At 34.6% G+C, this 15,992-nt stretch overlaps 1 protein-coding gene across 7 annotated transcripts in view; it reads left to right on the top strand.

Annotated features, from left to right (window-relative positions):
- MYEF2 (myelin expression factor 2) overlaps positions 1 to 15,992 on the top strand; it is a 35,778-nt gene that overhangs the window by 14,210 nt on the left and 5,576 nt on the right. Inside the window, exons 10-17 of one of the 7 annotated variants that reach the window (XM_045822603.1) lie at positions 3,217 to 3,318; positions 4,790 to 4,840; positions 5,135 to 5,203; positions 5,495 to 5,593; positions 5,889 to 5,960; positions 7,687 to 7,895; positions 7,975 to 8,026; positions 15,715 to 15,890. In XM_045822603.1, the coding sequence (XP_045678559.1) occupies positions 3,217 to 3,318; positions 4,790 to 4,840; positions 5,135 to 5,203; positions 5,495 to 5,593; positions 5,889 to 5,960; positions 7,687 to 7,895; positions 7,975 to 8,026; positions 15,715 to 15,878 (818 nt within the window). In that variant the 3' untranslated portion in view covers positions 15,879 to 15,890. Of the gene's footprint in view, positions 1 to 3,216; positions 3,319 to 4,789; positions 4,841 to 5,134; positions 5,204 to 5,494; positions 5,594 to 5,888; positions 5,961 to 7,686; positions 7,896 to 7,974; positions 8,027 to 15,714; positions 15,948 to 15,992 lie in introns of those variants that run through there. The other 6 variants (XM_045822601.1, XM_045822604.1, XM_045822605.1 and 3 more) reach the window with 6 other exon arrangements.

Raw genomic sequence — 15,992 nt, 5'->3', positions numbered from 1 at the left:
TCTTTTTTCCCTTTAATCACCAGCAGAGTAATTCATGTCCTTTTGTATACCAATCTTTGCTATGTTTTTGGTTATTTCCTTAAAATAGATATTCTGAAGTAGATTTACAGGTTCTTAAGCCATGCTTATTGATCAGTGTTATCAAAATGTTCTCCAAAGGATTATGAAACCAAAATGTAATGTACCTAACACCTGTGACTCAATACCAAGTTTGTGAAATGAGGGTGCTATCAGTACCTATTTCATGGGATTGCCATGGGTGTGTTGTGAGTTAATATATAAAGCTTTTAGCACAATCCTTGCATAATATAAGCAGTCAATAAATACTAGTTCTTATTCTTACTGTTTCACCATGCCTTCTCTGGTTATTATTAAATTTTTTAATATTTTAAGTATACAACCAAACTTAAAATTACTCATGTAGCTATCATGGACCATACTTGTTTTAGGTGATTTTTCTTTAAAATAAAACTTTATAGATAAAGTTGAGATTACTCCACTCCCCTGCCCAACTCCCACCAGATAGCTTACCTTGAGGAAACAACTTATGATGAATACAGTGTTTATCTTTTAAGTTCTAATGATTTGATTACAGATTTACACATTCACAGACATTATATGGAATTGTTATGCTGAATTTGAAATTTGGCATGCGATATCATATCATATATATTCTGCAACTTGCTGTTTTTAGTTTAACTTTTTTTTAGATTGTTTATGTTGATACATATAGTTTTATTCCCTTATTTTATCTCTTAATACCACATTTTATATATTTTTCTGTTTTTCAGTTATTCTAATTTTTGTTAGCAATATTACCAAGTTGGAGAGAGTGTGTTCTTTTTCTAATAGAATGATGTTCTCTTAATATTTGCTAGAAATTATGTATAAAACAGTCTAGCCTTGGTGTGTAGTTTTGGGGAAGAGTTTAAAATACTGATTGTTCATATTTTCTATTGCATCTCGAGTCAATTTTATTTTTATTTTTCTAAGAAATTTACCATTTTTGTCCATTTTTAGATTTATTGGCCTAAAATAGTCTCTTAAATTTCTGCCACATCTATAGTTCTACCTTTTAAGTTTTTGAAGGGTTGCAGTATCTCCTTTTCCCTTGGTCAGTTTTGCTTGCAGTATGCCACACTGGAAGAAGAGGAATTGTTTTGTGCTGCATATTAAATACATTGCAACACATAATCACAAAACAACCTCATGTTTAAGTAACTTTATGGTTTTGTTTTGGGCCACATTCACAGCCATCCTGGGCTGCATGTGGCCCGTGGGCCTCAGGTTGAACACCCCTGGTAGAGGTTGTCAGTTTTTTAATGCTTTCAAATAAGTAATTTTGTTTTCTGTATCTCAATTTCTGTTCTCAGCTTTATTATTTTCTTCTATCTGTTTCTTTGGGTTTAGTCTCATTTTTTCCCTAATTCTTTAGGTTGAATGATTCACTAATTTGCAACTTCTATTTCTTTTTAAAAAAATTTTTTTTAAAGATTTTATTTATTTACTTTTAGAGAGGGGGGGAGGGAGAAAGAGAGGGAGAGAAACATCAGTGTGTGCGAGATACATCAGTTGGTTGACTCTTGCATGCCCCACCAGCTGGGGACCTGGCCTGCAACCCAGGCATGTGCCCTGACTAGGAATCTAATTGGTGACCCTTTGGTTTGCAGGGCAGCACTCAATGCACTGAGTCATATCATCTAGGGTTGAAGCATATTTGTTGGGCTTTCATAATGTGTATACTCATTTTTTAAGGATGAACTGGAAAATTCTTAGCGCATGTGTCTTTCAGTATTGCCCCTTCTTCTATAGGGCAGTTCTTTCCGTCTCCATGGAAAAGTGGAGTTTAACTCCACGGATAAGTTTACCTTATCACGCAGAGTGTCATCCTTCAAGATCCTGGTCTTAATGCAGGGTATCCCAATTAACTTTCAACTATTAGTAATCTTTTATTTGGATAAAAATAAATCTTATATTACATGTTTATACTGTGTTCTTTTTAAGATTTCATTTTTATATACTCTTTTCTATTGATATATGACCTCATAGACTTTGACAGAATCAATTTGTTGTAGTTATGCTAATTATTATGAACCTCCCCATATTTTTTCTCCTTCCCTTCCTTTCTTTGCTTAAATTGTAACTTGGCATGTGGGAACATCCTCATTTCCCATGCCTCTGATATTCTTTTTAGTAGAAACAGGATTTCCCAAAACCATGAAGATTTTTTCTTGTTTGAATACAAGGAATTGACCTACTTTCAAGGAATCCCAGGTCCTTTAGTGAAGAATGATAGTGCTAGGTGTAGACATGGGCATTGCTGATGTACAAATATGCTATTGCTTTTAGTTGGACCATTTTTAGGGACTGAGCTGAGAAAAGATATTTCCTTTACCAGGTTATATTCATCATTCCAATTTAACACAATGTACCTCTACTCTACCTTTAATAACATTTATGTGTGTGTGAGGGGGTTAGCCTCTAATTGATACATTAACTAGAGAGAACTTTAAAAGTAGAATAAAACAATACCTATTCAAATATTAATTAGTTATACCTTTAAGGTCATCTTCGGGTTATCTTCTTGAAGTCTATTTTAAGAGAAGTAGTAAAAAGAGTATTGGATTTAGAGACAGAAAACTTAAATTCTATTCTTAATCACATAGCCAAATGGCATTGTGCAAATAACCTAAGGTCTCAAAAATTCCCTTGTCTATGGATAATATATGTGAAAACACTTAAGGTACCATATAAATATAAATAAATATGTATGATAAAAGTGGGTAATGCAACATTTGCTTTATTTAATATTGTTTTCATGGTTGTTGACTTTTTAGTTTGATTTGAACCATTTTAAAAGTAGTTCTTAGATTTTAAGTGGTTTTACAAATTTGAGAAAGTCTTATTTTCAGATATATATGCCATTTATAAGGTGACACAATTTTTAAAATCCTCTCAGTATTTTACTAGTCTTTCTCAATATGCCTTTAACTGAAATATAAGATGGATCTGCTTTATAAAACAGTTATCATTACTTACAAATTATATTATACTGAGGGTTCAGTGTGCTGCACCCCAATGAAAACAAGAACCAGTGGTCTTATTTAGATACATGCAAAATTTTAGAGGTACTACTATGGGTTTATGGCTTAAAAAAATTGTAGTGCCAGTTATGTAATCATATATGGGTTGGTGATATTATTATTTGTGTTTCAGGTGGTCTTGGAGGCATTGGAATGGGACTCGGTCCAGGTGGACAGCCTATCAGTGCCAGCCAGTTGAACATAGGTGGTGTAATGGGAAATTTAGGTCCAAGTGGTGAGTATTATAACTTGCTTATTTCTTTTTAAATGATACATTTGCTAGGTCATAAACCTCACATTCAGTAGTTTGTAATAATGTTTAAAGGACTGCATTTTATAGTTGGGTATTTAGGATGTGACTTCAGTTTGAAAAAGGAATGAATTTGGAGAGCAGAGAACACAAAAGAGAATGGGGAAATGTCAGGAGGGTCCCTCTGAGGCCAGCTGTGCTGTAGCTAGCCTGTTAGCTCTGTGGGCTTTGGAGTGGCTTTGAGGCAGAAGGGGAATAGCACGGCACCTTGTGTATCATGGATGTACGGTGTTTGTGGGATGGCCAAAAGGCCGCTGTATCATAAGCAGTTTAACTTTGCATATCTAGACGGGTAGTAGTTTTTTTAGATAGCTTTTTGGCTCTTCACCTAGACCTAACTTAGTTTATTTTTAAGATTTTTTAAAATTTTTTGGTTTCAGAACCTTTTTATACTCTTAAAATACGTTGAGGATTCCAAAATGCTTTGGTTTGTATGGTTATCTTTATCAATATTCACTATATTAGAATTTGAAATATATATATAAATTTATTTAAAAATAGTAAGCCCATTGTGTTAACATAAATATACTCTTTAAAAAATAAATTATATTTTCCATACAAAAGAATTAGTGAGAAGAGTGGCATTGTTTTACTTTTTGATACATCTGTTTAATGTTTGGCTTAATGCAAGACAGTGATGCCATTGTATCTTCTGCATTTAGTTTGTTACACTATCACACATCATGTAGTAGTTTATGGAAAATTCCACATTATAACTGAAAGAATAAGAGTAAAACAATCATTAGTATGAACTAAATAGTTTTGACATATTGGCTCCTCAAGGATCCCCAGAGCACACTTTGAGAACTATTATTTTAACTGATGGTTTAATAACATGATCGGATTTTTATTTTTTGAGATGCTATAGCTACACTTTAAATGATAAGAGTAGTTATTGTAATCATTCTGATCCAAACAAATGGAGATTTTCTTCCTTACTCTTAGACCCTCCACCCTCCTGAACACATACTATTTTTATTCTTTAATTTTTCACTGCTCTCTTGGCTATCACGTGTAGAGTGCTTAACTTTCTCACTTGATTTTCAAATCTGCTATAGTGATACTCCTGTTTGTCTGAAAAAAATCAGTGAGAGTGGTATTTTACGTCTACTCTGAAAAAAAAAGAATGATTTTCTAGTTCTGGATATTTTCTAACAGAATGTAAATGTGACCAGTGACTTTCCTTGTCTAATAATTATTCAGTGAAGCCTTTTTGAATAGTCATGATGAGACTGTTGCTGTGGCATAGTGCTTTGAATCATCCCACCTGTGCCCTTGCTTCTCTAGTGTTCCATTGTGACTAAACCAATGGTATCTGTTTGCTCCTTTGTGTTTTGTCGTTCTTTAGTCATAAAAGTAAGATTTACTCAAAGTGTATACTGTGTTTTTATTTGAGGTATGGGAATGGATGGTCCAGGTTTTGGAGGAATGAATAGAATTGGAGGAGGTATGTACAAGCACTTGTTTTTTTGTGTGTACCCACTGCCATTTTTAGTAAATAAGGAACTGTATTGAGAATTCCAAGGGCAAACAAGTCATGGTTTTTTTGTTAGCTTACTTCCTAAAAGATGCTAGTAGAAATTGAGTCTGGTACATAAGAAATATGGAAGGTGATGTGTTAAGAAGCAGCTGCATGAGGTAGGGTAGATGAAGAGCTTACGGGTGAGACTCAACATTTATAAAATATATCTTTCAGCTATACAATGGACAGTCAAATCTCAAATTAATCTTTATTTCTTAGGCATTGGGTTTGGTGGTCTGGAAGCAATTAATAGCATGGGAGGATTTGGAGGAGTTGGTCGAATGGGAGGTAGGTAAATGTATGTAGTGGGACATGTATGCTACATTTAGTTTACCTTATATGTAAAATGTTCCCCCCTACTTAGGGATGAGTACTATAGTGGTCTTTAGAGTGTGGGCACTTGGTGTTAGGGACAGGCATGGTGAATTGGTATATATGTGGAATATGAGGTTGGGTAAATAACAGACCTTTTTTGTTTTTGTGACTTTGGCTATCTCTTTAGTTTCAGCATGTTCCTAAATGGGTTCCTGTGTATTGATATACTTGAAAAGGGGTTAATTTATTGCATAATTTTTTCAGAGCTATACCGTGGTGCGATGACTAGTAGCATGGAGAGAGATTTTGGACGTGGTGATATTGGAATAAATCGAGGCTTTGGCGATTCCTTTGGTAGACTTGGTAGGCTGGCTGCATACTTCTTTTCTTTTCACAGGTTATATTTTTCCAAGTTTGTTTCCTTTTTCTGTGAAAAATTAGAAATTTGTAATGTTCCACTAAATTTATTACTAGAAGAAAATACTTTATGGATTTTAATGTACTAGCTCTGTTTTGCAGTATCTTAAATATTTGAACCCTATTTCTTGAAGACTATACTTGTCAGTTACTGTACATCTTTTGAGAGCATAGTACCTTGGGACTTTGAAAGTATGATTGTTTAAATTAATTAGTATATTATCTCTCCACCCTTGTTTAGGCAGTGCAATGATTGGAGGGTTTGCAGGAAGAATAGGAGCTTCTAACATGGGTCCAGTGGGATCTGGAATAAGTAGGTTTAAATTTTACTAGAATTTATTCAGTATTATTTGTGTGCTTGCAAAAGACTTGCAAGAGTAGTTATCGTAGTATAGCAGTACTTTGTTCTTATATGTTAATAATGTCATGTTATAATGTACAGAAGCTTTGATAGTTGTTGAGCTTTTTTCTGTGTGATCACTGAAATTTCTAAAGTACTTCGATTTTTACTTTTTTGGTATTTCTAAACTAACACCAGAGTATGTATTAACTGTCAGCCAGTCCAAGAATCTCCTTTCCAACTAAAAAATCTGGGGATTTCTCTGATCGTGTGTGAAGAACACCTTTTGCATAAAAAGTGAAACAGTAAAAATAAAAAGAACAACTTTTGTATTAGCACCAACTTTGTTTCCAACTGCTATTGGTTACTAGTTTATTTCATTTGTGGATACCTTTTGGAATATGCAGGTGAATTGCCCCAGGTACACACTTCTAAAGAGACCTCCTGAAGTTGAAGATGTTTATTTCCTTTTAAACCTTTCCTGTGATAGAATCAACAGTAGTTGAAACACTGGGGAATGCTGAATCTCTTTCACCTGTTTCCACTACCACATTTTTAGGCCTAAAGGCTTAACATGTGGCTTAGTTATTGACCTCTTTTGCTTACTCAACCATGTCTCTATGAGTTCTCCATACTTTGACTTCCTTAAATTGATTGAAATCTCACAAATAGGAAACACAGAATGAATTAAAAAATCCTGCCAGCTGAAGATACCTCTTTCCATTTTCCCTTGCCTCTCGTTTTATTCCTTCTTTTCATCATCTTTTCCAGACTTGGCCATTTTTCTATTGATGGTAACTTCCCTGCCTTTCCTTTTTCACCTCAGAGTTTACACTTCTGTTTCCCTGATTTTATATTTGTTATTCACAGAAAGCCAACTTGAGGGTAATGTTAATTTTTAGAATTTCTATGTCTGAGGGCTTTAGGTATGAGAAAAAAGCATGCATTTTGAGAATGAGTAGGATTGGAATGAAGTGGATATGCTTTCTGAGATAAATTCTCAAGCTCTGGCCAAAGGGTTGTGATTTCATTTGTTGTTACTACCTTCGCAAGTTTTATATGACACTGAGGTTAAAATTAACTGTGTTTCTGTGGTTATTGAAAATTGAACTTACACAAAAAGAGAGATTATATGTGAAGCAGAAGATACAAAGATGAAAGGGAATCTAGGAAAATAATATTTTATAGGAGAGTAGGATGAGAGCAACAATTGATGTCCTGGAGTTGTAATAATTTGAATTTGCTCCGTATATCTTTGCTCTAGCAATTATTAAAGTTAGTGTGTTATTAGAAAATAAAAATGAGAATAAAACTACTCTAACATTATTGGATAAAGTAATTGGTAGAAAATTTATATTACATATATGGTGGGTTTTATGATCAGAGTGTGATTTTATAGAAGGATATGTATATAATGTTATATAGTGGCTAAAATTAACATTTAGTTAGCCATTAACATTCAACTAACCAAATGTATACCAAATTAAATTCTGTTCTTGAAAGATTGTTATATTGTATGTATGAAATTAATTTTATGCTTACATATAATCTAATTACATAAATGAATTAATTTTTCTCTCCCTTTGTTTCTCAAAAATTATTCTTTCCCTCCTCTTTCTCCCTTTCTTCTTCTCCTTTTCCTGCTTTTAAAACAAAACACCAAACTCCCAAACCCTCTTGTCCCTTCCTGAAAATCCAGGTGGTGGAATGGGTGGCATGAACAGTGTGACTGGAGGAATGGGGATGGGACTGGATCGGATGAGTTCCAGCTTTGATAGAATGGGACCAGGTATAGGAGCTATACTGGAAAGGAGCATCGATATGGATCGAGGATTTTTATCAGGTCCGATGGGAAGCGGAATGAGAGACAGAATAGGCTCCAAAGGCAACCAGATATTTGTCAGAAATGTAAGCAACTAAATGTAAAGTGTACTTAAAGTTATTTTTTGCCTCCTGTATCTGTTACTAATACCTTTTTTCATTCTAGCTGCCTTTTGACTTGACTTGGCAGAAACTAAAAGAGAAATTCAGTCAGTGTGGTAAGTATGCCAATGATTGCAGATATGTTAATAGTGATTATGGAGGAAAAATTTAAACTTTTTAAAATTGTCTTGGACCTTTACCTGTCCAGATGCTTATTTCTAGGCTGTATGACGATCTAATTTTTCTTCAAATAAATGAATTATTTTTCTGACCAAGAGCAGTGCAAATTACTACTAAATAACATGATGTAGAATAGAGCTTGTCATTGTCTCCTGTGGATAAAAGAAAATGATTGGTCTACTCTCTGATTATTAAAAGGTTGCTATATCATGATTGTTCACATTTAAAAATATTTTTTCTTCTGGGAAGTACTAGAATTGGTTTGTTCATTTCCTACAGTGCAATACATTGTCAACATGACCCAATGATATTAACTCCAAATGATGAGATGACCCCATTCTATAATACTCCATTACCTACACAGCACAGGAAGCTAACCTGATAGTGTAGAGCCCCCTGCCCAGAACTCTTTAGATGTAGGTGCATTCTGGTGGCCTTCTGATTCTTTTGTAAACTATTCTTGGCTATAATGAATGATACTACCTGTACAACCTTAATATATTTATTAGGTCTGTAGAAGATTAGGTGTTTTAGTACTTTTAAAAAAGGACCTTTTTTGTGTGTGTGTGTGTGATGATGAGAGAATTAGTGTGAGTGGAACAAAATAACAGGTTTTCTGCCAGTATTTTTCTGCTATTGGGTGATGTCCTAGAGACTGTAATCACAAAGTAAGCTGTATAGGTGGGCGTATACCCTATTTTTCAGACTGTAAGACACTTCCCCTGAATTTGGGAGGAATAATGGTTGCTAATGCTGCTGTTGAGTTCTGTTACATCTACGTTGGTGAAATATTATGTTATTTATGTTACTAAATATTTTAGCACATTTTTTGCTTCAAAAGCTTTTTTCCTATTTTCCTCTAAAACCTAAGTGCGTCTTATGGTCTGAAAATTACAGGTAATGTTGAAAAAGGGCTAAAAATGATACATTCAGTCTTTGAGAGTTAATGAAAAGTTAAGAGCATTTGGAATATATCTTTAATTTTTTGAGCTCATAAAGAGGCTAAATCTAATGTCCTCCCACAAAAGTAGCCTGTGTAGCCACTTATCAAAAAGTGATAGATCATTTGTGATCAAAGCGATCACTGTGGGATCTATTGTCTGTCTACTGTGTTCTCAGAGTACTTTATATGAAACTCTATTGTAATTAACTGTTCATGTTTTCTTCCCTCCTAAATGGAGGCTGTTGAGGGCAAGAACTGTCTCTTTTATCATAGCACCTTTTATTGCCTTGATACATATAGTAAGAGTTTGTTAAGTATTTTTGGGTGAGTTAAACATTCTGAGCAGATCTTCATTTATTTACTCATTCATTAAATCTGCTAATACTGTATTTTGGCAGTTTGTTACCATGATGTTCTTTTGTCTTCTTCTTTTGATTATTTTTTAAAAAATGTTTTATTCAAAGAAGAGAAACTCAACCTTTTCTTTGATAAAAAAATTTGTTGAAAGTGACTCAACTAGTAAACAGTCACCACTAAGAGAAGGCAAAATTATAAAGTTGTTTGGAGGTGTTGGTAGTCTTCTGTAGGAGCAAGAGTATCTACCAGAATGAGTAGGCAGCAACTGGCCACCCATAGATTACAGAGGAATGAACACATTAGGGCCTTACTGTAATGTATGAAATGAGGAGCAATGGCAGCAAGTGTAGATAATCTCTGTTGAAGTTTCAGTGAAAAAAGAAATCTCCAGTTGTGATATAATATTATGTTAAAAGGTAGAAATGAAACAAGATAAAAAGAACACAGTAGGGCAAACAAAAATGACATTAATGAAAATGCAACTAATATTGAGTTGACTGTTCTTTATCCTATGTAGGCAGATTTTTTTTGACGTTAGGTATGAGAAAGGCTTGCAACAAATTTGAGGGTTTTTTAGTGAGTGTCTAGCTGGAGTGGTATTGTTGTGACAGAAGGACACCAGCAATTCAAGGACATTTTCTAAAAGGAAATATTAGTATCCAAATCTACATTTAAAAAATTTGTACAACATTTTAGACAATAAAAAGTGGTTAAATTATTATTCTCTACTTTGTTATTTTAGCTCTAATGTCCCTTTTTGATCAGCCTATATTCTTATCATGAGAGTAATAATTTTTGTTTTGTTTTTTTTTCCAATTCTAATTGTAAAAGCTTCTGACTTTTAGATTTATATTAAGGTAATAACATAAATACTTAAATAATTGCCTACCATCTTCCTGTTTTTAATCTTGAACTGCATTGATGGGAAAGGAAGTAAGTTATATAGTAATACAGAATTTCGGCCAGCAATTGACAACTGTTGAAATTACCTGGTTTGTATGATCTGAACCATTTATTTTTCTGCCCCATCATTTTGTTATTAAATCTTAAGAGTGTTTCTTTCTTAGTGTGGGAATTTTTTTTTAACCTGATGTAAGCCAGCAGTAGCTTCTTTTGCAGTAAAGGCAAGGTTTTGTTTTGTTTGTTTTGCCTCCTGAGCCCAGGGCATGTAAGTATACAGGGTCCGGCATAGATAACTCTCCATTTTCATTACAAGATCTTTTATTACAAAATCATAAGCATGTAATTCTGTAACATAACAATATCATATTCAAGCACACCATGTAACATTTTAGGCGAAATGTTCAAATTAAAACTATAAATTATTACACCCCTACCAGCCACATCATGCAGGCATTACTTTTGCTGGACCCTGTATTCTCTTGGTTGCTTCCTAGTAAGAGTCCAGTGGTACTCCATGTGTCTTCCCCAGACATTATGTACCTGTAAGTGGCCTACTTGCAAGCCCTCTGCATATTACATTTCTACAGTGGTTAATTGTCCTTGATGGGATAATTACAAAGGCTAAGAAATGTTGTATTATGGGTTATATTACCCTCAATACAACCAACATTTTCTCAGCCTTTATAATTTAGAAAAAAGGGTTTTCATATATCCCCAAATATAAAATGGTAAGTAATAAGTGAATATAATTTAATAGGTCTTTTATCCTGCCTTATGCAATTCTTCATTGACATGCATTTTTAAGAAGGCTGAGGAAGTGAATTAACTGACTCATTCAGAGTTGGACCCCAGATTAGTTCCCGTTGTACTAATGAAGTCAAATGGGCATAGTCCTTTAAATTTGTTTCGTTTTTGTCTATACACTTTAGCTGTACTCTGGTTTACTGGCTTAGTGTGATTCAAGGCCATAATATTTTAGAACTACAGTGCCCACTCTTTTTTTTTTTTTGATTAGTGAAGAAAAATGTAGGGTTTAACACACCCTTTTAATTTGTTTTTACATATTTTTAAGATTTAAAAGTGTTTAAACTTTGTAATTCCTAGTAGGCAAACACTATCTGAAAGAATACTGTAATGGCAAACCACTGTCAAATGTTGAGGGGTAGGGATTCTCCTCAACACACCCCAGCTTTCTTCATGAGAAAGTCAGAAGTACACTGGTTTGTATTATTGCGACATCCATTTGTTGATCCAAGTTGCTTTTCCTTCAGCAAGGGCTTTATCTGTCAGAAGGGCATTATGCTTGACCTTCAAATTTGGCTGACAACTTACTGATTAGATTCATAACCTTTGGATTGCTCTGATATTTGGACATATTTGCTGGGTTTTGAGCCATATCCTGGAAGGCCACCATAACTTCTGAATCCTGCATGGCTGGCTGCAAGAACCTCTGGATCACTGAGAATTTCATTGAGCCCAGGCATTCCTCCAGGAAAATTACCAGGCATTCCCCCAGGAAAGCCACCTGGAAAAGAGCCATACTGAGCTCCTGATTGTCCTCTGGCTTCTTCTTCCCTCTGGGCTCTCAGGTTCTTCCCAAGCCTTCTTAACCCTTTCTGTTCTTTCCGTGTCCTCTCACTCTTCATTTTTCTGCTCATACTTTCTTCGATATTCGGCGATTTTCTGGGCCCTTGGTTGAACTTCTTTCAGCATTGCATTAGCATTTCATCATGATCCAATCTACATGCAAGGGCAAGATTATGGGCTGCTTTTTCCCAATGGCCCAGAAGTCTGTGTGCTTTCTCTCACCATTTATAAGGCTGAGCTGAATCATGGTGTATTTCAATAGCTCTGTCACAATCTCGGATGGCAGCATTTGGCGTCTGTGATTTGATGAAGATACTGGTTCTCTTGGCATACAGAATGGCCAAGTGAGAATTCAACTTGATGGCATCTGTGAACAAGTCAGTGGCTTTCTGTAGTTCACCATCATTTAGGGCATCAGTGGCAGTCACTTTTTTATTGTTTGCCTGATCCATCATCTTGGTTATCTCTACATTTTCATCTCCCATTTCCTGAGGGGTATCAGTGTCTGTCTCAGTCGCACCCTCAATGACAATTTCTAGATAACTTTCCCCATTTGATAGTTCGTCAGTCTTTACGTCTTTCTCCACCTTCTTAATATCTGTTTTTTCTTCCTTGTTTTCTTCTGATTTGACTTTATAAGTAGCAGGTAGTATTTTATCTCCGTGCTTTCCACCTACTCCGTCAGGAAGTGCATTCCCTCAGCATGCAGAATGCTCAGATCCTGCCTGCTCATTTTCACGAAGGCCTGAAGCTCACTCACTTTGCAGGGATCCGTGGCCAGGAAAGTGGTGGGAGGCACGGCTAAGATTGCTAACTTGGAGTGACCATGTGGAACGGGCAGCTCTACAGTGCCCACTCTTAATTATTACTGCTATAAACTATATAAACAAATAAAGTTTTTTCCCACAGATTTCTATTATGTAGTTTTCTACATGAGTATGCTTGCTGATTGCATAGAAAATGGACACTTGCTAGACTTTATCTACTAAAAGCCATAGGCTTCTTCAAGCATTCATAGTAGACTTTGACTCTAGAAAAACTTCACAGTAAAAATAATGCAGTGACAGTAAAATACTATATGAAGAACATTTATTGATAGTTGCTTTTTTTATTTGTAAAGAAACAAAACTTTGTTTTTTGTCCCTTGTGTCATAATATACTTCTTGTAGAATATCTGATTTTGCTTTTTTTTTTCCTTCTGTGGTTATGTTACAGCTTTGCTTTGGAGGTAGATTTCATTTATTTATTTATTTATTTATTTATGCTTTAATTTGGTCTATTTCTGGATATGCATTTTCCAAAATACACACCACAAGTTAATAGCCTAGTAGGCTAAGTAAAAGTACAAGGTTTCTTTTACAGCAGGATATCATTTTTATCACTAATAAATGTAACAGCAATATGTTTGATTATTCTGTGGTACTAATTTCTCATTGCATACTATTTTGTCCTATGCTTTTGCTAAGATAGCAGTCCTATTTTTTTCTTGGGATTATACAAGATATTTGTAGATTTAAGTCATTTAAGAAAGTCCTCAGAGAGTGTAAAAAGGTAGAGAGGTCTGATTTTAATTGGTTGAAACTAAATCTTTTCTCCTCAGTTATTTAGCTTAAGAAAAGAAAATATCTCACATAACGTTTTTATGGGATTAAGAAAGAACTTAGAAAACACACAACTCTTTCTGGTTCTATGCCTATTGGGAATTTTGGGATAGTCTAACCATGAAGCATGTGTCCATAGGCCACTTACTGTGCACCCTGAGTCTTCAAACTAGGAAGTTTCATGTATCTTTGCTAAGAGACCCTGTCAGCTGGAAGAGCGTTGAGATCATTGTGAGCTCAGGAACTTGGGGCTCTGAGTGATGGTCCCTAAACCAAGAGACAAAACATAAGAGGAAAACAAAATAGAAACTTGTCCTGAAAGATTGAGAGAGTTTGCAAGAGATAAGTACATATTTTCCTTTGAAATTTAAAAAATTACTTGAGTGAACCTTACTATTGCTAATACACCTATGGTGGAACATTTAATGTTAAGAAAAACCCTAAGTTTTTAGGTAACATTAGAATAAGGACGAACTTTTAACCTTAAAAGCCCTTCAAAATTATCCACAGTTCCCTTTAAAATCAATGTATAGTATTGCCATTTACCAAGGTATGTTTCTTTAATTAAACTTGCTTTTTTTCCAGATCCCAGCATTCAAGATAGTAAGAAGACTCTGGAAATTGCTCTGTATCTATCTTTAAAATTTTTCAAAAAATTTTCCAGTTTCATTTTATAATGTATTAGAAAAAGTGGTTCCTGTATGTGTCTTTCTGTGTCTGTATATTTTTTAACCACTTGTAGGGTGAATATTGTTTGAGTCTATTTTAACCATTATAATTTCTCTGGGAATTAGTCTGTTTTATAATTTTTAGAGAACAGTTAAAGATTTCCTGATCTGGGTTCTAAAATCATGGTTTTAGCTCAACATGACATTTATTAACTTGGACCATTAAATTGGTTTTGAGTGAGTGACAGGCTATCAGTTTTTTAAAAAAATATTTACAGTTATCAGAGGGAGGATAGATGGAAAAACAGTAGAAAAGTAGTCCAGGATGTTTTAGATTGGATATCAATCAGATCAATATTTAAAAAGAAAAAAAGTCTTACTCATGCATTGAGATTAAAAACTGTTCCCATTGCCTGAAAAGAGCTCATGGAATTTTTTGCTAAGCCCTTTGCTTTTACCTCCCCACTTCTTCCTTTTTCTCCCTTTAAAGAATAAAATGTGAACTGAGTATGTCTGGCACTCTGACTTTGTTGCCAGACTAAAATTAGCCCACGGTGATCTGGCAACTAGAATATTTCAAGGGGAGGGAAATATTATGGTAAGTAGTCACACACCTCCCACTTAAATCTTTGTGGATCGAGTGGTCATACCTCCCGGTGTGCCTGGGAATAGTCTCACCTTACACATGTTACCTGTATGTAATGATCATAACTCTGGCTTGGGTCACAGATTTTTATGGCCCCTTTGTATTTTGACAAATGATCATCTCTGTCTACTTCAAATATCAGTCTCTAGGGTCAGCAAGGGATATTAACAGTATATGGAATAACTGTCCAGTTTTCTTCTCTTTCTGGAGACTCCTCTGAAGTTCTTCTTTGTGCTCTTAACGATAACTGGTTTTACATTTATTGATTTACATCTGCACTGTCCCTTCTGTACCTATTTCCATAACACATTTGGTGCCATTCTTAGGTTGGAGTTCAAATTGTGATAGTGAATAAATGACTTCAGCCCTGTGGTTGCAAAGCAGAATTAGTGGGGCCCTTTTGTAACCTGGCAAAAATTAAATTTCTGGGAAGTTGTTAGTATTTTCAGGGATGAAGGATTAAAACAGAGGATACAAGAAAGGGAAGGAAGAGAGGATTGGGCAGAAAGCAACAATTTTCTATAAAAATAATTGTGTTTTAATCTGTAATGTGTCATCGGGCACGGTGACTTAGTGGCATTTTGTGCTAGCTTGCCCTCCTTCTGTAAAATTTACTTCAGAAACAAAGGGTTTAACATAAGTAAAATTTTTGTTTTATTAAAATAGTAAATCTTAAGCAAATTTGAGTTCAGCTTTATATATTCTTACCTGCACATTATTTTATATGAATTGCATTATATTTGGAATATAAAATGATGCAAAAATGCATTTATATGCTGTTTTTCAATCATTGATGTTGATATTTTTAGTCAAGTTACTAATTGCTTCATTGGCAATGAGAAATTTCAAACCTGTGTAGTGCAACATGGAACCTGTTTAAACAGGCTGGTATAGTAATTCTATAATTTTTCTTTTACAGGTCATGTAATGTTTGCAGAAATAAAAATGGAGAATGGAAAGTCAAAAGGCTGTGGAACGGTCAGATTTGACTCCCCAGAATCAGCTGAAAAAGCCTGCAGAATAATGAATGGCATAAAAATCAGTGGCAGAGAAATCGATGTTCGCTTGGATCGTAATGCATAATTTCAAACCACGGTTGGAACATTCCTGTATCTGTTTCGCTGAATCTCCTAGTAAAAGTCATTTTAAAAGTAACACTGTATGCTTTAAAAAGCTGTAAATATGAACTTTTAAAAC

This window comes from Phyllostomus hastatus, unplaced genomic scaffold (assembly GCF_019186645.2).
Source record: "Phyllostomus hastatus isolate PE091 unplaced genomic scaffold, TTU_PhHast_1.1 phas_scaffold_501, whole genome shotgun sequence".
In the NCBI taxonomy this organism is placed as follows: domain Eukaryota; kingdom Metazoa; phylum Chordata; class Mammalia; order Chiroptera; family Phyllostomidae; genus Phyllostomus; species Phyllostomus hastatus.
The sequence above is the reverse complement of the archived record's forward strand: the minus strand, read 5'-3'. Positions and strand labels throughout refer to the sequence as shown.